Genomic DNA, 27,609 nt, shown 5'->3' with positions numbered 1-27,609 from the left:
ATAATATTAACATTTATCGCTGCCACTGTCCTTTTTCACATCCTCGTTTCTTCGTTCTTTCATAAGTGTCCCGATGACGATGCCCGTGAATAAAATGACGCCAAACCACTGATTAGATTTGAATTTCTTCCAGCAGTCATTTCCATCATTAATTTTAACGGTACCGACTTGCCATCCGAGATGCGCCGAAGTAGCTGAAATTCAATTCGTCTCAGTAACAATTTTTAGCAAAGTCATCTTTGTTTCCTACCTGCCAAAGCAACGTAATAGGGCCATGTTTGCTCTGCTAAATATCCAGCAAGACCTAGACCAGCAATTGCAGCGCAGCCAAATCCACCCAACCAAAGCTTAGTGTTCTCTCCAAAACGAAGTGCTGTGGACTTCACGCCTATCATTATATCATCTGCTTTATCCTAAATGAGATTCATTTCATGAGGAAACGACTTTTGGAGAAGGATAAGGGACATAAAGCGTTAAGGGGATATCTCACACTGCATGCTGGACGAAAACGGACCTTGACTACAACATCAGGAAGTCAAAACCAGGTAACACGCAAGCAGTGTTTAGTGACACAGGCAAAATAATTTGCTGGAACCTGTCATACACTGTTACCTCCAAGCAACGCCAACATGACTCGTTGGGCTACTAGCCTGGGTGAACCACATATTCTTAGCACGACGTGAAAATGTTCTTGCAATGTGAGGTATTGTAACCTGATGTGCGTATATTGTATCGTAGAGCAGAGTCCACTGAATGGCAGCTAAGTAGAGAGCAATCGATGCTGAGCTGAGTGACCCCTCTATGGCCGACCAGCCCAGAAGTGCACCCCAGTTGAACGTGAGTCCTGCAGCGAGAAATCTGAGTGCGATACAAGAAAATTAGTGTTATCAAGAAGCTGCGTAACATAAGTAACAAACGACCTCGCAGCGAAAAATATGCATCTATGCCTGAATTTGCGACAGGTGGTACGGGCCTGTATATTCGAGAAAAGATGACATGGTCGACATACATACATACACTTTTGTGTGCTAGAGACTGTGTGACTCGATGGATCACTCTTTGAAATGTGCTCTTTTCTTGTGACTATGCGGTGTGTCGGTAAATCGACATTTTTTCCACTATTTCTGCGATGTGTTACCACAAGTGGATAGGGAGATATATTTAGTTCAGTATGTCTGGTCTTAATATTTTAAAACTTCATCAGTCGCTTTAACGGTTCAGCAGTGGCGCTTGCTGATATTTGTATGAAATTCCTGCGGCATTCTAGTGACGAGCCTTCGGTGATCTGAAGGGCGTGTTTTTGTTTTGATTCGATCATTTTCAAAACTGATGCATTAGACCTTTGAAGAGCGAACCGGTTTCAATTGACCTTATTCCCTGGATCTGGACTACTGTTAATATTTCCTGTTAAGTATTTGAGGGACAAGATTTGCACTAAAGCATTAATATCATTAGGTTATATGAGGAATGTTATTCATCATCAAATGCAACCACTAATGTCGGAATGGACCCTCAATCATCGATAGAGACAGGCTCCATCACGCCATTGCTATGGAGGAAATGCACTTCGAAAATGCATGTTATGCATTAAAATCAAGTTTACCATACTACGAATTTTTGAATTTCGATTTGTAATTTCCCGATTATTTCTTGCCCTACCCTCATCGATAAGGTCCTCATCGATAGCCTTCGGTGATCTGAAGGGCGTGTTTTTGTTTTGATTCGATCATTTTCAAAACTGAAGTCCTTTAAAGGCATCACCCCACGAATCTGACATGGTACGGATTCCAGGTGGAATATTCGTATACGGGATCGTAGATTATGGAGAGAAGGGTGATTCCATCCATTTCTTCCTAAAAAAAAAACGGCTCGGAAGATACGGCTTCGAATGTCCGGTGCGCTATTTCTACAACAAGTTCGAGTGGAGCGCGCCAGCGCTGTGCACGTGCCGCACCTTCCGGACCGTTTTTTACGGCAATTAGGAAGAAATGAACGGAATCATCCCCCTCTACACAATTTACTATCCCGTATAAGAATAATCCACCTGAAATCCGTACCACCTCAGATTCGTGGGGTGATGCCTTTAATAAACTCAAATCATAGTATTAAAACATCAAGACTGGATACGATGTACTTCAAATATATTTGTAGTCATTCTGTATTCAATTTGTTTTATTGTTTTGCGAGATAAGTTTTCGTGGGACTATATTGACGGCATGATGTTTCGACAAGCTCGTCTCTACCAAAGGCTGGAGGCTTTCTGGTACTCTGTACATCACCAAACTCTCCTAGCGGAGCCTCGATATCGTTTCAATTATGCTATGGAAAAAGCCCTCAAAAGGGAAACAAAAAGAAAACCATTCTCACCGACGAGCAGAGCTAGCAAGACACCGCGTCACCAGTCATCTAAGGCAAATAAGTCATATATATATATATATATATATATATATATATATATATATATATATATATATATATATATATATATATAATATATATATATATAACAGTTGGTTAGAGGTATATATAATATATATATATATATATATATATATATATATATATATATATATATCTTACTACTAATCGTGGCGACTATTCCTCGTCTTCGCATCAGTCGCCTGACAACCTGATGCTCAAATACTAGTCCATTATGCTGAATCTCGTTGGTACTATCAACTGCCGCACCCTGAGCTCCAGGACAAGAATTGCCCGTTGGAAAGGCAAATGGAGGACCGATATAATCGTTAGAACACAAAGAAGGGGATACGAATTTTAAAATTACAGCTAAGTTCATATGATTTTTTCGACTCAACAGGGTTTCTGGTCAATAAGAAATGGATTAATTCTGTTTTTTCACCCTCTCGTGACAGAGTCTCATACATCGACATTCTCACAAAAACCAGCCGCTTTCTGTAATTCAAGTGTACGCAAACGACGACTATCGACAAGAATACGCGATTTCCTTAAACTGTTTCGAAGCTGCTATCACGCTTAAGTCTACGAATTAGATATTAAAGTTGCCGTTTTTCAATACTAAAGTCGGATTGAATTCAAAAACTTTCTAGCCATATTTATAGTAACAACCAAGGGAACACATTCTAGTCTCTTCCAAAATGAGCTCATCTGATAATAACATCTTAAAACAAAAATGACATCAGCTTCAAAACACTAAACAAAACCATCAATTTTTTTTATCAACAACCCCATTTTCCTTACGTCGACATCATCGGTCTTCCCCTCTGTTCATAAACAGTCATCAAAAAATACGTCTCCGTCAATACCATTACTTGAAATAACTCCAATGATAAAGACAGTTCCACGCTATTTTCAGTTCTACATTTAAACAACTCGCCACTACCGCCGATCTAAGGTTATGCAACTGAAAGCTACAATAAAAATAGCCGCTACTTTGCTACATCCAGGAAAGAGACCCACAGATAACAGAACTGAGAATTCGACATCGACTTTTACAGAACAGTCGCTAAAAACGCTGTGGAATTTCAATGCAACCACTACCTCTTTTGAACAGACATACAGAAACTTGTGCGACACTAATTCTAGCAAGTGAGCCTTCGACCTCTACAGGGAAATCTTCGCCGGACCATTACACCACTTAGTAAAGGACTCGCGCCGGACCTCCTGCTACTTGCCAAAGGTCAGAATTCACGCCGGTTGTCCCTCACAAATACCTCATCATTCCTGGTACAACTGACGCGGCCACAATCCACGCGAGTGGCCGCGTAAATGAAGCTAGGATGCGCCGGGACCACGCCGCACCACTATACGGATATTGGTAAAATCCTGACAACTTTTTAATGACTGCCTGGGAACCGTCGCACTCTCTATTCTTCACATACTGGCTTAAAAGGCGACAACTTGATACAACAACTACCCGTCCTATTGCACCGTTGTCCGTCATATATAAGGTATCCGATTCGTCATTTACAAAGATGATCTTCCCCAACCAACCCATCGAACAGGCGGCTTTCGACGCAACTTTACCACTAGATCACATTCACGTCATTAACCAATGGTACCGACGCCTTGGACCCGTCGCACCCCTTTCGTACAAGGCTTATTCTGGGCAAACATGATTGGACGTCACACATCGACAAGGTTCATCCAAAGGTAATCCGTCTTCTTTGAACAGTCCACACCTCTTCTGTAACTTGAATATTGGTTCAAGTTCATAACGCACGAGGTGTTCGACCGCACCTCCCCTCCCTCTTCACCCTTTTGGTAACCGTCTTCCTAGCCGTTGGACAACGTGCACAACATAATGGCTCCTTTAAGTCATCCAGGTCCTGTGACCGTGTCTCTTCCTCTACAAACCACCAGACTCCGTGACCCCACCGCCTTCAATGCGCAAAAGCCAAATTTGGGACTGAATAATTTCTAAGACCTTGTCATCCAATTCCAAAGGAATCCGATCTCACGATGGATCCCATACATACCGCAACTTTTGGTCAGCACACCTTTATAGGAATCTGACACGTGGACTAAAGGCCATTCACTACCTCATTCTACAGCTTCCCATAGTTCAGAGGTTCCATTAAATCAAACGCCGACTTAAGTGGAACCTTGTCCCCTCTACTTTGAAACTCGGGCTACACAACACAAAACACAACACACAACACACAACAGCAAACAATAAAAATCTCGGTTACTCTTCTATACATCATACAAACCAAAAACCACAACCCCAACACCAGGCAACATACAAATGACAGCCAAAAAATGTTACTCAAACACACACCAGACAAACATTACCAATAACCACGATTACACACAAGTTCCACCAAACACAACACAAAATACATACATATCAACTTAACACATGATACACACCACACTACACAACACATAAACAAACAGCAACACACATAACATGTGATATCGTTCAATAAATAAATATATAAATATATATATATATATATATATATATATATATATATATATATATATATATGCGCAGTTGGTTAGAGGTCCGTTGCAGCCACACGGTCGAGGGTTCGAAACCGCCCTAGTGCAAACCAAGCCTTTCATCCTTCCGGGTCGATAAATTGGTACCAGACTTGTCTGGGAGGATAAAAACACTGACTTGATCATCGGCTGGCCTCCGCAAGTCATTGTATAGGCCAACGCGTGTTCCAAAACCTCAACGATTACGAATTCCAGTAAAAACGCGTTGGCGCATCCCAAGTGGATTGATACGCCAGTGACTTTATCCTTTTATCCTTATATATATATATATATATATATATATATATATATATAGTGTGCAATATTCTTAAGCACTGGTGTCTCGAATAAATATTACAGAGCTGCACTGAGGACAGAATAGCTCACATTTATAGCTCACAGAAGTATAAAGTCATATGTAATTGCTAAACACTCATTTTTCTCATTCATGGATTGATTTATGACGGAAACCCGGAATGCTTAGATGTCTTGCTAGCAGATAGTTTCCTCTCATGGGTAAAAATTATATATTTTGCTTCACGATCACATAAATCATGCTTCTCCCTTTTGTGTCGCACCAATTGTGTCATCAATCTTCTATTTGTTCCCTTTGACGCGCAAACAGAACACATTTCCATTTCCTCCAATATAAAAAGCAGTGGACATCATCCTGGTCCTGGTTCCCCAGTCCCATCGAAGGGCAAGCAACGCAATATTTCGATATACACTGCCTATCGTCGAGCCCATTACGAAACAGCTGCTGTTTATTATGCTTGGTACTGTCGTTTGAGATTGTAAACACAACATCACCTTGTAACAATTCTCCCATAAGAGCACAGTTACAATGGTTAAGAAGTTGGAGATGGAAGGTATAAAGGTAGAATGATTCTGTGCATCCCTTCCATCTCACACAAAAATTAGGAATATGATGGAAAGGAAAATAAAATAAGGTGTACTATTTTAGACTACGAGAAGGAGATAACAGCGAAGAAGGCATGAGGGGCATCCTGAACTTTCCTTAAGGATCCACATTCATAAATAACAAATGGCTGCTGGTCAACTATATAGAATGATTTCACGCCACTGTGGTCAATAAGATTATAAGACATGCAGTTCGCTTACACTTTATCCAGACACTAATACGTATGGATACTGCGCAGTATCCATAATTCGAATAAACAATGAAATAGAGCAGAGTTGTGTATTTGATCTAAAAAAAGCCTACTATTTTTCAGAGAAAAATACTCAGGAATCGAACTGTTGTCGAAAACAAATAGTTCTCTTCACCCCACTCGCCTTAGGTGACAATCTTTTAACGCGGTCATTAGCTGGTCGGTGAGACTTCTGTTTCCTTTTGAGATCTACTGAATACTGCAGCTGGAACGATATCGAAGCTTTGCAAAATGAAGCTTGACCGGACATGCATACTATCAAAGACCTGAAGCTATCTTCAAGCTTCTGATAAAGAGGAGATTGTCGAAACGTTAATCTCCAAGTGAGTTTTCAAAAACTCGTTCGCAAAACAATAGAACATAGAGTCACCACAAAGTTCCGAGGTTTCAAAAAGAGAGTACTTGGCACTTGTCAGTCTCCATTATCTCCAGCACTCAAAAGCGTAAAAGTTTAGAAATACGCCGCCTAACTGCGGCAACCTCTCAGGAACAATTTTCTATGTACCGGCGATCATTCGAACTAATCCACCGAACCATATTATTCATTATGCTCTCTAATATCGGATAACAACGGATGTCTGGTATTGTTCTGGTTGAAGAAGGTTCATATGAAGGATAAAACATTCAACTAGGAGACACCACACTGAGAAGTGAGATGAGAATCCTAGCAGATTTAAACTCCATTTAATAGGAGTACAGCGCAAAAAATCGGAGATAATTCCACTGATATATGTTATGTTTTGACACATGGATAGTAAATGGCAAAATACTCGAAGGAAGGTGGTATTAATCTTGACCTGGCTACGATAATCTGGTTAGAAGATATCAACCTTCATTCCTACGCAGGCAAGTGACGAGCAGGTACTAAGCTAGGACTTCTACTAAGCATAATATAAAAAACCAGAAGTGCTGAACAAAGGTGTTAAAGGCTTATAGGCGCAACTACCAATTTAGGGGCTAAAGGTGTTTGTGTGTATCACAAAATTGACGTAGTGTAGAAACCTGATGAAAAACATAGAATTCAGGATGTATATTACGAATATGGGCGCAGCCCCTCCATTTCCCCTAATCGTCCTGAAAAACGGCGCTCGTTCCCTAGGGGTAGGTTGGAAAGCACCAAAATTGTGCACGCACACCATCCACGTGGGCGTGGTCGAAAATCATTGAGGGCTCCTCGGCAGACTATTCTAGCAAACTGAACGAATAGGCCGCTGAGAGAACCGGACCGAGTACGATGATGGCGCGTTCTAACGCATCTCGTGAGAACGAACGCCGTTTCTATGCCGATTTTTAAAGAATGATTTGGGTAACTTGAGCGATTCCACGCTAATATTCGTAATCTAAGCCCCAAACTCTATGTTATTCATCAGGTTTCCACACTATGTCAGTTTCGTTATACGCTTCCTTTAAATCCAAAAAAAGTCACGAATGACTAATGATTAACTACTTGCTCATTATCAGCAGTAACTAATTACGAGGAAGCAAACTTCTACTAAATACAAGTTCCGCACCAAGTGTGTCAACATATGAGAACAAATGTGGACAAAATGAAAGACAGCATCCGAATGCAGGCAATTTGAGGGGTGGGTTTCCCAGTACCCAGTACCTACGTATTTCTGCGATAGCATGAGCTCATCTCTTTTTTTCAAAACAACTATTTGTAACACCTCGTTAATTCAATACTCTCAATCACACAGTTGGCGGGCAGGAAACAAGTCACAGCGTGCACAACACGACAAGTTGTATGAGAATCCCCTCTACATTGCAAGAAGTGAAATGGGAGAGGTCAAGAAACTCATGAGAACCTGATGACTATATATGGTGTCGTAAATTACAGTATGAAGAACGGTTGAGAAGTAGAGAGGAAATACAGTGTAAAATTTGTCCTGAGGCAACATCTCAGCCCATGCAATCAATACACCCCAGTTGAGTGTTGCTCCTGTAATAGATGGTTCTATTTTTTTCACGATAACTGTTAGGGGTACCCATAAGTAATCAATTATTGTTAGTGTGGAATATCTGCTTCAGTTTAGTTCAAAGAGCGAATGCATGAAGACGTGTTCTAAATGGCAATATTGCAACTCGTGGCCTTGGCCTTGTGATTATTAAACATAAACATTCTCATTACACCGTTGTAAAGTGGTAGACACTGTCTGATAGCGATCGAAGTGGACACCCTGCTGAGTTTGACGTTTTGAACACTGGTGGAAACTGATCCCAAACTGAATATTCAAGAAATAGCAAACACTCTTTCGGCTACCTAGTCAGCGATCCAAAGACATCTTCAAGGATTTGAGAAGGTTTACAAGCATGGCATATAGGTTCCGCATCTGTTGCAACGCGATGTTGTCAAACCGCGCTCAGCAAAATTAACTCAGAAGAAAATAAGACAGCTGTGCTGGCATCCCCCATGTTCCCCAGATATAGAACCACTTGATTTTCATTTATTCCGATCGATAGAACATTCCCTAAGGAATAAAAATTTGAAAAATATCGATGAAGTGAGAGCTCATCTAGAATAATATTTCTCTTCAAAGGGAACGAAATTATATATGAACAGGAGAACAACTCTACTAGCAAGATGGCAAAAGGTCGTGGATAACGACGGAGATTATATAGTCGACTAAACATGAAATTAAATGAAAGTAATTTTTTTTGTTGCCACTGGAATAATTGATTACCTATGGGTACCCCTAATACAATAATGGCACAGCGTACGGTGGAACAGCACATGTCAATGGACAAGTGGAAAAATGTGTGCTAATGGCGTCCACACCAGACTGCCAATTCAAATCTTAGATACAGTGACTTTTACAATACCATGTTATGTTTGAATACAAAACAATTCGCGAGATGCAATCTCATAAGAGGCACTTTCAAACAGAAACACAAATGTTATTCTAATAGACGAAAGAAAAACCCAACGATTTAGTGAGTTCTGATCTGATGTTTTCGCAGCTGTTCGTCTCCACTTTTTTGTTTCTTCTGTAGATCTATGTTTCGCTTAGCAGTTCAGGTTGCGTTCCTTGGGGTTTGTTTCAATCTTTTAGACTTAATCTTGAAACTGTCTATCTGACTTTTAGACTTTATTTTGAAAGTTGCCTACCTATATCCACTGGGTCACACTTTTTCTTTTCCTTAAAGGAGTTGGTATTGCGAATGCAATTTCAATTTGCCGAATGTCCTCTTTGAAAAAGTGATATAATTCCATAAATTAGAATTCGCTTCAACAAAAACTTTGTTAAGGTTTGTCATTTCAAAGTGGTCTTCTAAACGATGTTTTGCCGAATTGTCTCGAAGGTTTTGTTAGAAGGAAGGAACCGTAAAAGGCCCAAGATGAATGTTATGCCACAAAAGAGGATCAGGTTGTTAACGTTTTTTCTTCTTTCTCAGATTTAAAACGCACATAGAAAGTATTGGTAAAATGCTATATACCATATGACGAATAATTTGTGGATGTACACGAAAATATTGCTGTAACTGTTCACTTTTATTTATTTTTGTCCTTTTGAATCATTGAAATGGAGCGTTCAGTGGACAGTCGGTGCATATTCGACACTATTATTTGTTTGTTGCATCCAATCAAAATAATAAGGCTGCTGACGCTGCTCGTGAGATTTGTGGTTGAGGCAATGAACAATCAAAAAAGGACAGAAGACAGGAACACACATGATGTTTCAAAATAAAATGACGTGAACGAAATCATCTTACTGATAAAGATAACGTTCCACGTCAGATTATGTAAATTGTTGGCTACAGGTTACGAATCTGAGGCAAACGTGCTAATGAAAAGAAGCGCGGAGCAGTCATAAAGAAGAAACGCAACACGGGCGAACGACACAGCGATGAAACGAGTGCAATGTCTCATTTGCCTTTCGCGACACGCACAAGAAGTTATCGCGCGATTTTACTGCACCACCGCACACCAATTCGCCAATACAACCGTTGCACGCCGCCACACCAATCTGTGTGACCCAATTCACCCTTTTTTTTTTTAGCTATCTGGCGCAAAGGCACTAATTCGACGCCGTCAGAGCCGTCTCACCACATTTTATAGATTTCCTGCGCCGGCGCACCAATCCGACACCGTGGGACCCGTCCCACCAAATTCTATCACTTTACGACGCCGTTATTGTGTTTTGCACATAAGTGACACAACGTGACACAACAACGGCGTCGTAGAGTGGTAAAATGAAATTGGACACATCATCGTCAGTAAAAGGTTTTGTCTGAAGAATGTCGCTAATGTAATAAAGTTTTATACAGGATCAGACCATAATCTTCTTCGGGGAATATTCTCCTTCACACGGAAAGGAGAAAAGCCACGAAGTTCACAAACTACCAGAACCATCACTGACTGGGAGCTCTTCGATTCGTTTGTCGGGTTTTGATAAAATATCGCCCTGCACAAAATTGACGACGAATATGAACGGCTCATAGAACATCTTTACGACTGTACGAGGAGAGCGAAGAGTCTTAAAACCACTAAGAGACGCCTGCTTCCGGAAACTCTAGAGCTGATACGACAGTGCGTAGCTGCAGGCAACCCTCTTTTATCGCCTCTCTGCAAAGCCTTGTGAACTCTCGTTCGAGCTCGCAAGGCTTTGCAGAGAGGCGATAAAAGACCTCAAGGAGAGATGAACAGAAGTGTTGATTGAAGCTCTGAGGCGGGAAGGAGCATCTGCTACGCCCGTCGAAATTTTGCCAATCGTAAAAAAATTACTGCTATCCGCTACGCTAAAACAACTATGCCATCGACTAGGGGGATGGAGAAGGTCATTCCCGACTTGTATTCAGATCTCTTCAACGGCCACGTCCACTTATCTTCTCACCATATGAGGGAAGATAGACATGTCATTCCAGTCCGACATGCCATCATGTCGGTGGATAACACCCGGTCCCGACAGAATCAAGCCTGAACATCTAAAGTACCTACCGTCAGTCCTCATCATCACACTAACGAGGCTCTTCAGTCGTTATCTGTCGGAATGCAAGGTTCCTAAACAATGGAAAACTAGCAAGACTGTGTTGTTGTATAAGAAAGGAGACCCACAAGACATCGGCAACTATCGCCCTACCTGCCTAGTGTCTGTCTGTAACAAACTCTTCACAAGAGTGATCCTAAAGAGGATAGAAAGAACATTAGATGAAGGACAGCCATGCGAGCAAGCAGGGTTTCAGTAAAGGGGTCAGTACGATTGACCCCATACACACCGTTTAAGAACTCATAGAAGTATCTCGAGAGTACAAGATGCCGCTGTCTCTTACTTTCATCGATTTGAGAGCCTTCGATACGATTGAGACCGAAGACGTCAATGAGGCCTTGGATAAACAAGGCGTCCCTAGTCCATACATAAAGATACTTTGTAAGTTGTATAGCAAATTCATGACCAAAATTTCCCCACTCTACAGTGATGTCATAATGGACGTGAAGCGAAAGCTTCGTCAGGGTGATACAACTTCACCCAAAATATTCAGTGCCACTATTCAGTGCTATATTATATCCAGTGCTCGAGAACGCGATGCGAAGAATGGAATAGAACAACATGGGAGTGAAAGTTGACGGTCGGCATTTAACCATCATTGTTTCGCTAATGACATTGTTCTAATAACAACAAGCATCAATCAGACGGAAAGGACGTTGGCCGAATTTGATGAAACGCATTTAAAAAGATCGGTCTTCAGCTGAACCTGGACAAGACGATGTTTATGAGGAACGGATGGGTTTCTGATGCTCAACGGAACGAATATATCCAAATGCTCCAGCTGTGTATATCAAGGTCGGGAAATCAACATGATGAACGACCTGTCCTTCGAGCTAGGCAGAAGGAAACGAGCGGTGTGGGGAGCATTCAAGAGCATCGAGGATGTAGTGAAGAGGACTAATAACATACGGCTCTGTGCTCACTTATTCAACACCTTCGTTCTTCGTGATTTGACCTACACTTCAGAAATGTGGGTGTTTCGCAAGCAGGAGAAAAATGCGATAACCGCAGTAGAACGCGCAATTGAAAAGGTGATGCTACGAGTGACCTGCCTTACGCAAGTGAAAGAGTTCACTCTCACGTCACCGATCGAAAATCAGGGACGCTCCCGCATATGCCAAAGAAAGCAAAATTAGGTGAGCCAGACATGTGATGGATCTTAACAACAATCGTAGAACTAGAACCGTAAGCGCACTGCAACTGCATACCACGCGACATCAAACGTTAAGCAGGAATGCCGCCGACACCATGGTGGTCAAATCTCTTTCGAGCAAATCGATGAAGAACGGAAGCGCAGGTAATACAGGTGATACGATGCCGGCGCTCCATCCGTCGCACCCCTTTTTTGGAGACAGACATGTGATTTTTTGGTGACACACACGTGACAGAATAAGCCTGTCATTACAAATATATCGTAATGATGATACTTACCATTTTTGTTATATGTACATATCTATTCATTAATCTGTTGCAGGCGTTTTGTTTAAAAACGGGAAAAATGGATTCCCCCCCCCCCAACCCAATATATTTGACGAGCAAATTTGAGGGCCAAGCCTCGTTTTCTGGAGCACGAAGTCTAACAGCATTCACTTTTTTCTACGATTGATCATTCTCCAGAATACGGGCCAATCTCAACTTCAGTCGAATTACCATTTTTATTAAGTATGAAGAACAATCGGCATCGAAAATGCTCTGTTTTGTCACTGGACGCTCCATAGTAATGATCTGAGCAAACAAGAATCAGTGAAATTGAACAATCGGAACACTGCAGACCAAAAAGTTCTCTATCAAATGATGTATAACATTTTGACAACATTCTCTACTTCTACGTGCATTTTTAAAAAAAGTTTATGAGTTATTCCTCATCCTGATAATTCCCTTTCACTGGTGTCAGGCGCACAGAAACTGCTGTTCAGCTGCAGGTCGAGAGTTAAAGAGGTGCGCTTCAGGTGAGGAAATCTAAACTTGACATAACAGAACTCACCAAGGACGAACTGCGGCCAGTATGTGAATCGTTTAGCTAGTGGATACGATACTACAAGAACAGTTGACGCCGAACCGACAGCAACACTAAAAGATAAAAAGATATATATGCGAAGACTCCAAAGTTTACAGATTGGAAAATACATTTGACAGTTAAGGGAGGGAGACGGAACATAGTAACGATTATGTTACCAGATATTTCAGTTGATGTGCCAGACTTTACTCTCAACTCATTAACATATAATAATTACACCTACCTGAACCAGTTCAACTGCAAAAGAACAGCAAAAGAGGCAGACAGAAGGGCTGCTAGCAATGAAATGGCCTGACGATCATTCAGAGATCCGCAAGCTAGTGGACGAAGTTTGGTGCGCTCTACCTTCAAATGTAGTGTAATTGTAATCATCATAATCAGGAAAACGAATGATCCAGAAAGCAAACTGATTATACAGATGTCTGCAAAATGATACTGATTATTTCACACCGACACTCACCAGTGCAGATGATAGCAACCTATTCTATCAACTGATTTCGTGTATAAGCGATGAAATAATCGAATTGACCTCCAACAGTTTGACACTATAAGGAGCACCTGGTGAGCACTTAATGATGAACATGTGCAAAGGTCCTCCTCTGACTTGTTTGGAATGAAATGAGTCCAATTATATTTCTTGTGGAGGTATACTGAGAATAGTGTGTATCGTGGTACTAATTTAACGAAGATGAAGTTTAAATGTAAGCGTCCAAAGGAAATGCAAGGAGAAAGAAGAGAAAAATGTCATTAAAGATCACACCACCTCCAAAGCTATCTTCCAGCGCATCACTAAAAAATCGGGTATCTCGAATATTGATTATTATTAGCTGTAGCAAGACTTCGTTTTGTTCTGAATAAAATGTCTTCGTCTTCCAATTTCAGCCGATTTGTTTGCTCATTTTGCCACAGTATCGTGTAACAGAATCTTTTTCTTTTTTTGACGCTAATTCTGATGGACTATTGGGGTACAAATAAATTTTGAGGGTTTTTCTGTAACTCTGAAGCTTTATTCAGGGAAGCTGGTACAATGTATTTTATTCAAAGTATTGTCTATCGTTAACTACAACTTTTCTTCATCATTCAGGCAGCGTTGAAAAAATTCCACGTCTTTTGAGGTGACCCAAGAATCGACCCAATCATTCGCTTCTTCTTAGGAAGTGAAGTGCAGCCTGGACAAGGTATAGGACATCGACTGGAAAAACTGGAATTCACAAGAAGCAATGTCAGGACATCTTATTGAAGCATCTACAAAGTTTCCTCGAAGATTTTTTCTACATGTGACCAAGGGTTGTCGTGCTGGAAGATCACTTCGTCATTTTTTTAGCATATTGGGGCGTTTGAGCTTGCATGCTTGGCTCAATTGCATGAATTGTTGTTGGTAACGTTGACAGTGACGGTTTCGTTAGGTTGGAGTATCTTATAGCAGATCACTCCGAGCTGGGCCCACCAAATCCACAGCATTAGCTTCTTCCCATAAATATTCGGTTTGGCCGTTGAAGATGATGCATTCATGGACACGAATTTTTGTGCTTTGGGTTGCTTGTGTGGATCTATTTTTCGTCTCCGTTCATGATTCCATGCGAAAAACCCTGCTGATTTTGCCTTCGGAACAGTTGTTCGCACGTGAAAAAACGGAATTCGAGATCTCTTGGCTTCAGTACATACAGAACCCAACTTCCTTCTTTTAGCACCATACCATACTCATGGTCTTGAGACTTTTCAAAGTTCCAAAGTTTCAGCGAGCTCATGAGTTTGGCATGAATTTTAGTCAAATAACGCCTCCACCTCAGCGTCTTTAAACTTTACAGGCCTCTTTTCGCATTTTTTGTCGTTGGTGCCTAAATCGTCACTTTTGAAACCCCTGAATTACTCACATGTTTTTATTGATGGACCATGTTCCCTATACTCTACTCTTCACACTGCAATCGATGTCCGTTAGCTGCATTTTCTTCAAATTAAAACAAAAACCAGCCCAAATTTAAGCCCAAGCCCTTTAAATTAAAAACCCCTTCTAATTTAAGCCCATGCCCTTTAAGCAACAAAACACAAATCAAATTGTGTTTTGTTGCTTAAAGGTTAACGTAGTTAGAGTACAAACAAAGCAGCTTGTTTACACTCCTGCAAGATGAAATATACTGATTTTTTAGAAAGAAACGATGACGCCTTGACATGAATATAGCTAAAAAATGGTCCGATGCGATTTAGTCCTAGTTAGTTTCTTTTTTTTTTGTAAATTCCTCAAAACTTATTTGTACCCCCAATTCTTTACGACTAATACCATCGAGAACAAATTTCGTTGCTGTCAAAGCAAACACTCACATAAAAATGTCAAGTGTCAACAAGAAATCGACGTTCAACACACAGTTCACATTTCATTTTATCAGCACAATATAATTACCTTATGGGCATATTCACAGCATCGCTAGTGCTATTTTTTGAGTTCCGTCGAATCTTGTCCCGTACTGTCTTGCTTGCAAGCAATTGTTCTGTAGTGTCTTGTCTGCATACAAAACTTATTGCTTGCTATTATTGTTATGTCACCCAGTAACTACTTCCTTTTTAACTTTCAAAAAATCTCACTAATGTATCCATTTTATTCTTTTTCTGAAGGTGAATTTGTGAACGTGAGCAAAAAAAACCTTACATGTATTTACTTCCTATTTTCTGGAGAAAGCGCCACGAACTTGCGCTTTGTCCAGCTGATATATGGACAGGAAACTAATACAACACTTGAAACAGGTTCAAGCGTGACTAATAAAGGAAGTTAATCTTCAAGATTAATCAAGGTCCCAGAAATCGCAGCGACTGTAGTAGAAAAGGTTCCAAATCACTTCTTACGCATAACAACTCATTTTTAACCGCTTTCACCCAGAACTAAGCACATCGTAATCGATCACATGCTTATTTGAGGTCATCAAGATATTTGTTTTTCTCAAGTTCCAAGATACACAAACACTTACCACACAATTTTTTTTTGTACTAACCGTGAACAAGAGATTGAGCAGGATCACTTGAAACAGAGGACGAACCTGCCTGTCAAAATCCTTGTCAAACAGATCGTTTATAACACAACCTGCGCTGCGCATCAATATAGCTCCAGTTCCAAACAACGTGAGGTAGTACAAAGAAGGAAACTGACAAGCAGGTGTAGCAAGTCCAATGGACCACGTGCATGGCCAGAACAATAACCATGTTCCTAAATTGAAGATTCAAGAAATCACAGAAGAAATCAATTTCCACTTATTCATTGCTGACTCTTATTGAAATAGTGCGACATACATGAAAATTCAGAAGTAGAGCGGCACCAAATGGCACTGTTGCATTGACAAAGGAGTGAGATCGGCAAAATGGATATTTTCTATCAACACCCAATTTCAATTTCGAGTAAATCGGCCGATCGTTTCGCAATCTAGCTGCGGCACATGCTCAGTGGTGCTGGATGTTAGCCTTCGGCCCCTGTTCCCTTGACACCAGACAGTGCGAATGTACGTAGTAAGACGGTCTCAGAGATAAACTTATAATTTATAATTTAGTATGAAGCACACCCTCTTTTCGACTAGAATGTACTTCACGACTTAGTCAACAAATATATTGACCAAAGCGGTCTGTCCAACAAATAATGTAACGTTAAGAAAATTAGCAACAACATGTTCCAGTATGCGAACGAACAAAAACCAAAAAGAAACTGACAAAAAAAACATTGATCAATAATGCTTTTGTGGAAAAACATTTTCGTGGTAACAATACAATGTAGTATAGGTCGACGAAGGGAGTGAAAGTCGCTCTCGATCTTCGCTTCGCTGACGACATCCTTCTGATAACATTTTTGGTCGAACTTGATGAAACGCGTAAAAACATGGGTCTTGGACAAGACGATGTTCATAAGAAACGGATGGGTTTCTGATGCTCCATTCACTCTCAAAGGCATGAATATTTCTGAATGCTCCAGCTATGTATATCTAGGTCGGGAAATTAACATGATGAACTATCTGAACTCCGAACTGGGCAGGAGGAAACAAGCGGCTTGGGGAGCATAGAAGAGTATCTGGGATGTAGTGAAGAAGACTAAGAACATCCGGCTCCCTACCCACCTATTCAACACTACCATTCTTCCAGCTTTGACCTAAAAACCTGAGCTTTTTCCAAGCAGGAGGAAATGCTATCAGCATCTTAGAACGCTCCATTGAAAGGTGATGCTAGTAGTGTCCTGTTTAACGCAAGTAGAAGAGGGAATTCGATGTCTAACCTTACCTCATCGACCAAAGATCAGAGACGCTGCCGCATACGTCAAGAAAGTAAAATTAGGTGGCCCGGACTCGCCATGCGTTTCAACGACACAATCGTAAGGAATTGGATAAGGCCCGTGACACCACGCGACATCAAACGCACCGCAGGAAGACCGCCGATCCAATGGTCAAACCTCTTTACGAAGTTCTTCAAGGAAAAATACGATGTTCACTGAGCAACACTTGCGCGCAATCGGAACAAATGGAAGGATTACTGACACCTGCTCGAGCAAATGGATGAGCAATGGGAGCACGGGTGATACAGGTGATTGGTTGACAGAGACGAAATTCAAAAACTCTCCCCAAGGAAAATAAAGGCAAATGTTCTATTTTATATTTATACATAATTTAGGTTGAAGCCACCAAATTTTTCAATTTTCTTTTGTAAGATCTACATACACCTTAGTATAGAGTCTATAGTAGATATCTGAACACGACGAGTACTAGTCGAACAAGGCTGCCAGTCAACTAACTATTATAACTATGAAAATAATTGTTCAGAGAAGTCGGCAGCAAAAAAGGTAGGCATATTTATTTCTGGGCAAATCTAGCTTCTGCCACTTCGAAATAGAGCGTGACCAGATGAGGTTATCCAGGGAAGAAGCTTAACATCAATTGTGTAAGAGCATGACGTAAAGACGATGTCGATAATTCCGTTGGCGTCATTAGGTAATTTTACATCTTGAATTTTTAGTTAATCCTATCTACGTTCAAGCTAAAGTCGCTAAGGATGATTGTTCAATGGTTAGTAACAGCAAGATCGGCTAGACTCTCTACAAGTTTCTTGTCATCACGTGTTCAAGGGCAGTATACAAGTATGAGACGAAGATGCGATAAACTTTCAATTCATAAAATTTCTGTCGGCAGCAAATCAGCTTTCAAAGAAGTGACGGAGCTAACAAAGTTGGTATCTGGGAGAAACTTTTACAAGTAGACAACCACCACCTCTTCTTTTCTTAGGCAGGTTAGAGCAGTAGACATTGCAAGGATGGTTTTCCATGAGCTCGGAATAAAAGTTCTACCAGCTAGCCGAATTTCGGTGATGAAAATTAGATCAGGTTTATTAACACAAAAAAAAAACATTTGTAAGTAGTGAAGCTTACCGATAAGACTGCACGTGCTAAGTAAACAAGTCTTCAATAATTCAGAATCAGGGGCAGGTGTAGTGCAGCGGTTAGAGGTTCCGCTTCCTGCACGATCAATCGGAGGTTCGAATCCGCCCTGGTGCTCACCAAGCCTTTCATCCCACCGGGGTCGATAAATTGGTACCAGACTTGTGTGGGAGGTTAAAAATATAGACTTGACACATCGGCTAGCCACCGCAAGTCATTGTATAGGCCAGTTACACGTTCGTAAACCTCAAACGATTATAAATTGAAGTGAACATGGGGCGCATCACAAGCTGATTGATTAACACTAGAAGCTTTATCCGTTTAACTTTAATTCAGAATCACCAAGCAAATTTAAGCGTTTCCTTGCATGCCAGAAAGTTGACATAACTCGCCACGGTTCACCACCTACTCGTCCCACTTGCCTCAGACCATATTCTCTTTTCTTCTCTGGTGTCATACTTCTACGAATATAAACATTGGGTAAACCAACATTAGGAAAGATACGCGCATTACCGAGCGCCTGACACCAGTAAAACACCGACGGAAGAACAACATTTAGTAAGCGTAGACGTTCACCACTGACTTTACCCGTACAGTAAAAGTCGGTACGACAACAACGAACATTCAGTGGTCTAATTACTGTGGCACACAAACGTTTGTCAGCTTTCGGCTGTATTGTGAAGTCTGCCTTGACCTTCTCGATGAGTACCGCAAACATGTGCTCATTACGTGATCTTTATGCTCAGCGATGCAACTGATTAAGCTGGAAGCAGGCATTTCTTCAAAATTCGATTCAACTGTTTGTATTTCATCTACAGAGCTGATTCAGCACGGAAAGAGCTTGCGACGCGTGTACATCCTGTCTTTTTGAAATACAAGTGGGTATTACTGGCATGACGTGATCTATTTTTGATCTACCATGTCGACACCAATGCCCCCAAAGAATTAAGAATTAGGACATCGATGTTCCTAAAATGTAGAGAAAATCAGTTAATACCCGAAAGGTCAAAAGAAAGAATGATTACAACAAAAAACTACAACATGGAGTTAAAACTGAAGTTTCAGAGTTCTTATCAGTACAAAAAATACAAAAAAAAGTTATAAGTTGAAAGAGTTGTACTTTAAAAAAAGAAGCACCGAGGTGACGACGTTACTGCACGCTGATCTGACTGCGAGAATAGTCTATTCACAAAGTATGATGATTCGATAAGGCTGCAGATGTCTTACATTTCGTCAAATGTAGATTGTTTCTATTAGGGGTATCGTAGTAGCCTCTACGTACTGCAACTCCCATATTTTGAATGGAGAACCATTTTCATTCCACAGATCCGGAAGTGAAAATTTGGCCAAGAGATGGTAGAAAGTCTTTGATAATGAGTGGATCATCAAATCCTTCACAAAGATACAAAAAAGCACATATTTCTTCCTATAAGCTACTCTTAATTTTACCTCGAAGATTTAGAACAAAAGTAACTGATGTTCGGCGTAGAAAACTGAAAAAAAGCTGCAAGAGATAAAATATTGTGCACATACCAGTAGGCTTATCAAGCCGCATCAATTGTAAATAAGGTTTCACAGACGCGGGAGCCGCTGACACCAAATCTGAAGCACTCGGAATCTTAGGTCGATATCTTAATTGCGTCCCTGCGCTACGTTTGATTACGGTAGGATTTGAGGTGGGCCTGAAAAAAAAGATGACATGCGAAAGTAAGAAAAAACGTTAGGATAAAAGCTAGGGAAGGCTTAGGAAAAGAGAAACTACGAAATACAGTTATCTCTCACTTCTACACATATTTACCTTCTCTTGAAAATGGAAGGAAGGGACGTCTCGAAAGAATTAGAAGACGACACCGTGCAGATGTGAAAGCAACGAGAGAAAGAATGACCCCTTGAAAGCATTCCTAAATGAACCCTAGGAATTATCTCTATCTCGGGCAGGACTTTTAAAGATCTGAATGACAGAGTGAAGTAAATGTCGTGAAAGAGAAACAATAATCTCAACCAAAGAAGTCTTTAGATAAGACAACAGTAAAAGTCGCTGAAGAGGTCTCCCTATTCATAAAGTATCTTTATATCAGAACTAACGTGAATACAGCAACAACAGATATAACAATAGATATGCTTCTTTTGCATAACAGAAACGAATTCAACAATCTCAGATAACAAAACCAAAGATGTAGACACAAATCCAACAATTTCAAGAAGCATGAATCTAAATGTGACTGGAATTCCGACTGAATACTTCTTTTGAAACTCAAAATTCCATGCTGTCGTTAGGTCTGCTTACGATCTCGATCTTTGAGACCATATGACTGCTTTCTTCCTCTTTCGACTCAAGCTCACGTCGGATTTCTGGTGAGATGAGGTAGTGACTATGGTACTGAAAAGCTATTTTTAATAGCAGACGGTAACAACAATGATTGTTTTGTTAATCATTCATTCTGCATCCCTCGATAAATAATAGGTTTGTATCATTCAAATATGGAAAGCTACGAATACGTTTCAACAATGTGGTAACTGTTTGTTTAATGCTTCCGCAAATTTTACAAAATAAAGCACCAAAAAAAAAAACAAAGTAATCCCAACATATTCAGGTAAAAATTAGCGGCATCTATCCACTATTCCATTGTGCGGTAATAGGAGCCAGTACTCCACCCTTCCCCACTATTGGACGGTTGGCGAAAGTGAAAAGTGAAGAGGGCGAAAGTACCCTCCTCACTTTTGGACGGTTGATGCAAGGATCCTTATCACTTGAGCTGCATCGCATGAGCCAGATCCCTTCACCTGAGGAAAGTCCGGCTCCTCCCTATCACACCTATGATTGAGATGTTGATGAACTTACATTTGATGGCTATCGGTAAGTGGAACTCTCAATCAACCGCGACTGGAAGTTAAACACTAAGCACCAGCTGCACCACAATGAGGCGCTCTCATTCAGAAATAGTTAGTTAGTTAGTTAGGAAATTAGTAAAAATTATTCAGAATTAGTTAGATAGTTATCAATTGAGAACAGCTTCGATTCGACACTGGCGCTATACTGCGCTGCAGATCCGGCTGTTTTGACCAGACCACGGTCAAGACCGCAAGCGCTCTTAGCTTCGAACATGTATACTCCTAACTTACGAAGCACGACTTAAAGACATCACCCCAGGAATCTAAGGTGGTACGGATTTCAGGTGGAGTACTCGTATACGGGACCGTAGATTATGGAAAGGTGGGTGATTCCGTCCATTTCTTGCTAATCAGCGTAAAAAGTGGCCCAGAAGATGCGGCGTGTGAACACGGCTGGCGCGCTCCAATCGAACTCGTCATAGAAAATGGCGCGCCGAGACGCTCGAAGCCGTATCTTCCGGGCCGTTTTTTACGGCAATTAAGAAGAAATGGACGGAATCACCCCCTCCCCTTAATCTAGATCCCGTATACGAATACTCCACCTGAAATCCGTACCACCTCAGATTCGTAGGGTGATGTCTTTAATTCTTGCTGAAACAAAAGAAGGATAAATTTTAAAAAAAAACAACAACACTCGTAATGTCATCATTTCCACTAGAAGTCAAGTCAAATCTCGGAAGTTTCTGTACAGAAGTGCAGTAAAAATGCTATTTTATCAAAACGAAACGGAAAAGAAACGAGTGAAGAAAGGAAACAAATGAAATAAATGCATATGGAAATCAACAGCAGTTCTGACTAACCCTTGTCAGGTCCACTATAGCAGATTTTTGCTCCTGACTTAAGTCATTCTTGTACCGTTGGCATACAGCAAGGAGGCATTGATGCCAAAGCACAGGCATATCGCGTTCGTCATTTTTCATTCTGCAAAAAGAAAGATGAAATAAAGTTTTGTGTGAAAATACAACGAAGAAATGAAGTTTACTTCAACTACTAGTTTTAAGACATATGTGCACGCACCTTTTGGAGCTATACTGATGCGCAGCGCAGGTTGTATTATAAGCTACCTGTTTGACAAAGATTTCGACAGGCTGGTTCGTCCTCTGTTATAATACTGCCCTCGACAGCCCCTTGTTTACTGTTAATAGAAAAAAAAAACTTGTGCACTCGGTGTTTATGTATCTGAAAACTTGAGAAAGACAGACATCTTGATGGTGTTGAACTTATGTTTCAACAAGTTTTTGCCCGGCATATGGAAGTTCAGGAGCTAGAAGACAGCAAAGCTGGGCCTGACTCCATCACTTCTGATGCTTTTCGATAGTGCAGTAGTGCTCACAATGACTGCGCAAGGGTTTATACATTTTTGGTAGGTATTTAGAGAAAATTTTTAAGCTACATATGTCTAACAAACAACCTCAAGAAGTGGGAAACAATCGCATCGATCGCTTTGTAAGGAAGAGCGAATTTTTTGTCAATAAGGGCGCGAAGAAACACGGAATTCGCACCGTTGTACTCCAACTCAGCTATCTGAATAGAAATAAATGGAAAATAAATGAACATGCTCCCAAAGTCTCACTAAACACGGATTCTACTTCTATTTATAGGACGTGTGAACTTGCCTTCAGCATTGCGGCAGCAGCGTGAAACATAGGGATCGATACTTTTTGAAGGACTGAGCTGAAAATGGTCGCTTCCCGGAGAGTGCACGTTCCTGACTGAAATGACCCATACATTTACCCGTCCCAACTTCACCAACAAGCACACGCAGTTTGACTGCGGAATGAAAGAGCTCTGCAGCATTTAGCTTTAACATTTTGTTCAACAAAAATGAAAGATTGAAGCAATTCCCATGGGCCGATGTTTGTGTACCCTAGTTTGAAGGCAGTTAAAGAAGCAAATCTATAATATATGTGGAAAACATAGAAAAGAGGCGAAAATTATAAGCTGGGTCTACCAAGGTGGATGATTTAAAAGCCGTGTCCTAGGGAATTTTTCGCCGCTGGGTCCTCTGCACTTCAGCAGAAAATTATGACAGCAGATTCTCCCGCTTAAAGATCTGGACAGGATTATAAAACCGTAAAACTTCGGAGCATATGTACTAATACAAGTAAAACAGTTGTTTTGGCTCTTATCGGTCCTCCCAGAGTCTCCCTCATAAAGGCTCCATGCGAAATGGGAGGGTATGGCACAAAAAAAGGCGACTTTTAATTGGAATTTGAGTTGTGAAGACAATTAATTTCTAATTCCACTTGTATCCACAACGGAAATTTTAATCTAAATCTCTTCATGCCTTCTTAATAGAATTGGTACTTTTTATTTATTGACTACTACTATCTAATAATTGGTCTATTTAATTGAGCCGGACTAGAGGCTGTTACAATCTATATTCGTGGCTAACGTTTCGGCAATATCGTCTTCTTCAGAGCCTGAAAGGATGAAATCGAACGTGATTCATCTGCTCAAATGCCTTCTTGCCCAACAAAGGAAGTTCTAAGTTTACTGTTGAGCCTCATAACTAGAATTCCCCTTTGCTATTCATCTTTGGGCCCTAGGATTGGATTCAAAAAGCCTCAGGAGCCTTGTGCGCCGCATGTTCGCGAAAATCGTGATCTTATCTTCAAAATCTTCTCCGTTATGACGCCGCACCCCCTGACCACCTGCAGTGGAGTCACATGATTTCCTTTTGCCGTCCAGGTGTTCTTTGATTCGAATACATAGTGGTCTGGCTGTTTCTCCTATGTATTCTTCACCACACTGCACACAGGAAATCATATAAACAACACATGAACTCATGCAATCACCCTCATTGTCATCTGGACATATTTTACATTCCGGTGTAGGGCGAATACTCTCATCCCTTCGGGGTCGATAGATTGGTATCAGACTTGTCTGAGAAGATTCAAACACTAACTTGACACATCGGCAAGCACGTGCAAGTCACTGTATAGCCCAGTTACACCTCAAACCTTCGTAGACCTCAAAAGATTCTGAATTGAAGTAGAACTGATTAACGCCAGAAACTTTATCTTTTCTTATCCTTTATCCCTCCACAACGGTTTACCGCTTCATAGTGGCGTGGAGGTGACTCTGGGCGTCGAACTGCGAAGCACAGCGGAGGTTTGTCCTCCGGCAGGGTCTCCCAAGCTAAAGAGTTCGACACATCCGACTTCTCGGAATCGGAAGCCTAGCTAAGAATAAACCACTGCTAAGACTCATCACCGTCTTGGCAAAATGTCGCAAGGTGGCCCCCTGATCCATATAGGTTGGGCGACGACCTGTGGTGAAAGCTAAGCTAGCCGTGGCAGCGCTGCTTAGTTTGGGGAAAAGTCTTTTTGCCACTCCAGCATATCCACTGCCTCAGTACCCTGCACATTGGGCCCTGCCTTCTCAGACGTCGGACGGTATGGCGACCGGTGAGAGGCGATCAAATCTCAGGTTGATCAAGACGTCTTTGATTCTGGACCAAGGCGACACACGCACGACTCGCCATGGAGACTGTCTCAGACTGTGTACTTACAACGCGAGAACAGTTTCCACAGACGCTGATCTGTATGCTCTTCTCGGAGCTGCAGAGCGTATCAAATTTCACGTGATTGCTCTGCAGGAGACCAAGTGCAGGAGGAGCGACGTGCGACAGATGAATGACGGTACACTTGTCATTCGTGGAGAGAAGGTTCCGTCGCGAAATGTAGGCGGTGTTGGTTTTGTTGTGCACCCATCCGTCGTCCATCTTGTCGATTCTCACGAGATCCTGTTACCTCGTCTGGCCATACTTCGCCTCCGCGCTCTGCGCCAAAAACCTAATAGTATCATCAACTGCTACTCACCAACATCAGCAGCTGATGATTCCGAATTAGACGAGTCTTATGAGGAGCTGGAGGAAGTAATCCGCAACGAGAAGCCCTTCTACAAATTAGCTGTCGGGGACTTCAGCGCAAAACTAGGAAAGGCCACAGAAGAGATACACAGGATTGGAAGATTTGGACTAGGGGACCGGGATGAAAATGGCAATCGCCTCATCGGGCTGTTGTCCGCCGCTCGCCTCTTTCATGGGAACTCTCTTTTCATGAAAAAAGATCATCGTCGGTGGACATGGGAATCGCCCAATGGCGCGACTCGTGTGGAGATCGACCACATACTCACCAAACGGAAGTGGTGTCTACCTGACGTATCAGTAGTACCATCCTTTTGTAGTGGTTCTGATCACCGTCTCCTTCGTGCAAGAATACGACTTAGCCGTACGATGGAAAAGAAAATCTGCTATCGGCAACGAAGGAGAAAATAAGTCGTCTACGAAGATCACAGGATTGGAAGATTTGGACTAGGGGACCGGGATGAAAATGGCAATCGCCTCATCGGGACCACGAGATGCTGCTCAGAGGATCACAAGCCTGTGCTGAGCGTGCCTCGAAGCCGCGCACGACAAACTTGGATCGAATTTCGAAGACCACCAAGGAATTGTTGGAAAGAAGAAGGGCTTTGAGGCTTGATCCGAATGCATTGCACATTGAGCGGTTAGTAGCGGACACTAGCTGCAGAAAAGCGTTGCAGGAGAATCTTTCGAAATACATGCAGAAGAAGATTCTGGAAGCAGCACAAAGAAGAACGAGTCTAAGAAGTGCCGCAGGGATCTCCGCGAATATAATATTGTGCTAGCAGCCTTGCTGAGCGAAGACGGGACTCGCACGTCTTCTCGTCGCGAGATGGAAATCATTACGGAGAGGTTCTTCTCGAACCCTTTCTGTTCATCAACTCCTGTGTCAAGCCCGATCATATCCACTGGTGAAGTTCCACCACGGATTCTCATTTCGGAAGTACGAGTCGCTATCAAGAGCATGAAACCTTGCACAGCCCGCGGACCTGATTTTATATCAGGAGACTTTCTTCGGGCTGGCGGCCATCCACTTCATTTAATCTTAGCGGCGCATGAGCGTGTTATACAAAGTGTTCACCAAGATCATCCTCACGCGCATATCTAGGACGCTGGATGAATTCCGTCAGGGGTTCAGCTGCTTGGACCACATTCAGAGCGTGTCGAGGGTCATAGAGGTTTGCCGGAAATACCGCCTGCCCTTTGTTCTAACCTTCGTGGACTATGAGAAAGCCTTTGACGGCGTAGAAACGAACGCAATACTGTCAGCGCTGGTCGATCAAGGTGTGGACGCGTCGTATGTGAGGACAGTGACCAATTCCCACGATCAATGCACGACTAGGATACAGCTTTTCCACCGCCCTCTCACAACACCCATTGGAAAGGGGTACGACAAGGCGATACTACATCTGTATATATCGATACTATATCGCCGAAGCTGTTTACGGCTGCATTGTAGTGGATAATGAAATCACTTCCCTGGGAAGAAAGGGACATACATGGACATGTTGATGGAAGATTTCTCTCGAACTTTCGTTTCGCGGACGACATCGTCCTCTTTTCGAGCAGTATCAATTAAGCAGAAACGATGCTCAACGAAATGAACGAAGAAGGGAAGAGAATAGGACTGCGAATAAACAGAAAGAAGACACAGTTCATGAAGAACGCCTACTGCGAGGACGGAGGAGTACAACTTGAAGGCTCCCAAATCGTGGAAACTTCGTCATACGTATACCTCGGACGTTCTATGAACATGGAAAACGACTCGAAGAAAGAACTGAATAGAAGAATGAGAGCAGCATGGGCAGCATTCGCAGCCGTCAAGGAAGCTACGGACCAACTGACGGACCAAGATCTTCGTGCCCATCTGTTCGACTTCCAGAGCTCTGTTACGCAGCGGAGATGTGGGCAGACACCGCTGTCACGTCTAGGAAGCTAATTACTACCCACAGAGCCGTTGAGAAATGTCTTCTGAAGTTTGGCTGGCGCACACAACACCTAGCAGGTCTTCGCGGCTCCGACTTAAGAGGAATGTCCCGTCTTCGCGACCCAGCGGAATATGTATCGAAAGCAAAACATAGATGGGCCGGTCACATGAGAAGAATCGACGATAGATGGACTAAAAGAACGCTAGATTGGATCACAAGAGATGCTAAACGCCCTCGAGGGAGACCGCCAACGAGATGGGGTGACGTGTTCGCTACACGGATGGACCAGCTGAGAGCTCAGGTGGATACGGCAAGGACTTCGTCAACGTCACTCACAAAACGAGAACATCTTGGATGACAATGGCGAGGGAACGAAACGAGTGA

At 41.9% G+C, this 27,609-nt stretch overlaps 4 protein-coding genes across 9 annotated transcripts; 3 read left to right on the top strand and 1 right to left on the bottom strand.

Moving 5' to 3' along the window:
• Positions 1-6: 6 nt before the first annotated feature.
• On the bottom strand, positions 7-24,684 carry RB195_010065 (uncharacterized protein; the record flags this gene model as incomplete). Of its 5 annotated transcripts, XM_064190901.1 has the most annotated exons (15): positions 7-194; positions 251-413; positions 714-844; positions 1,660-1,697; positions 1,762-1,853; positions 7,973-8,076; positions 13,107-13,192; positions 13,363-13,484; positions 16,169-16,335; positions 20,071-20,219; positions 20,336-20,364; positions 20,825-20,917; positions 22,230-22,350; positions 22,841-22,953; positions 23,046-23,075. In XM_064190901.1, the coding sequence occupies 15 exons, from the start codon at positions 23,073-23,075 to the stop codon at positions 7-9; spliced, it is 1,626 nt and encodes a 541-aa protein (XP_064048482.1). The 5 variants fall into 5 exon arrangements, with proteins under 5 accessions (XP_064048482.1, XP_064048481.1, XP_064048483.1 ...); XM_064190899.1 differs by lacking the exons at positions 714-844; positions 1,660-1,697; positions 1,762-1,853 and having other exon boundaries at positions 7,943-8,076; XM_064190900.1 differs by lacking the exons at positions 1,660-1,697; positions 1,762-1,853; positions 7,973-8,076.
• A 145-nt stretch (positions 24,685-24,829) lies between these two features.
• On the top strand, positions 24,830-25,711 carry RB195_010064 (uncharacterized protein; the record flags this gene model as incomplete). Its single annotated transcript, XM_064190896.1, has 1 exon — positions 24,830-25,711. One exon carries the CDS (start codon positions 24,830-24,832, stop codon positions 25,709-25,711), a length of 882 nt encoding a protein of 293 aa, XP_064048479.1.
• An 83-nt stretch (positions 25,712-25,794) lies between these two features.
• RB195_010063 (uncharacterized protein) lies at positions 25,795-26,405 on the top strand (the record flags this gene model as incomplete). 2 transcript variants are annotated; one of them, XM_064190895.1, is made up of 2 exons in its annotated part: positions 25,795-25,940; positions 26,054-26,405. In XM_064190895.1, the coding sequence occupies 2 exons, from the start codon at positions 25,795-25,797 to the stop codon at positions 26,403-26,405; spliced, it is 498 nt and encodes a 165-aa protein (XP_064048477.1). The 2 variants fall into 2 exon arrangements, with proteins under 2 accessions (XP_064048477.1, XP_064048478.1); XM_064190894.1 differs by having other exon boundaries at positions 25,795-26,082.
• Positions 26,406-27,097: 692 nt separating this feature from the next.
• On the top strand, positions 27,098-27,583 carry RB195_010062 (uncharacterized protein; the record flags this gene model as incomplete). The annotated part of the gene is made up of 1 exon (XM_064190893.1): positions 27,098-27,583. The coding sequence occupies one exon, from the start codon at positions 27,098-27,100 to the stop codon at positions 27,581-27,583; it is 486 nt and encodes a 161-aa protein (XP_064048476.1).
• Between the last annotated feature and the right edge of the window lie 26 nt (positions 27,584-27,609).

Source organism: Necator americanus, chromosome III (genome assembly GCF_031761385.1).
Source record: "Necator americanus strain Aroian chromosome III, whole genome shotgun sequence".
Lineage (NCBI taxonomy): Eukaryota > Metazoa > Nematoda > Chromadorea > Rhabditida > Ancylostomatidae > Necator > Necator americanus.
This window is presented reverse-complemented; position numbering and strand designations above follow the sequence as displayed.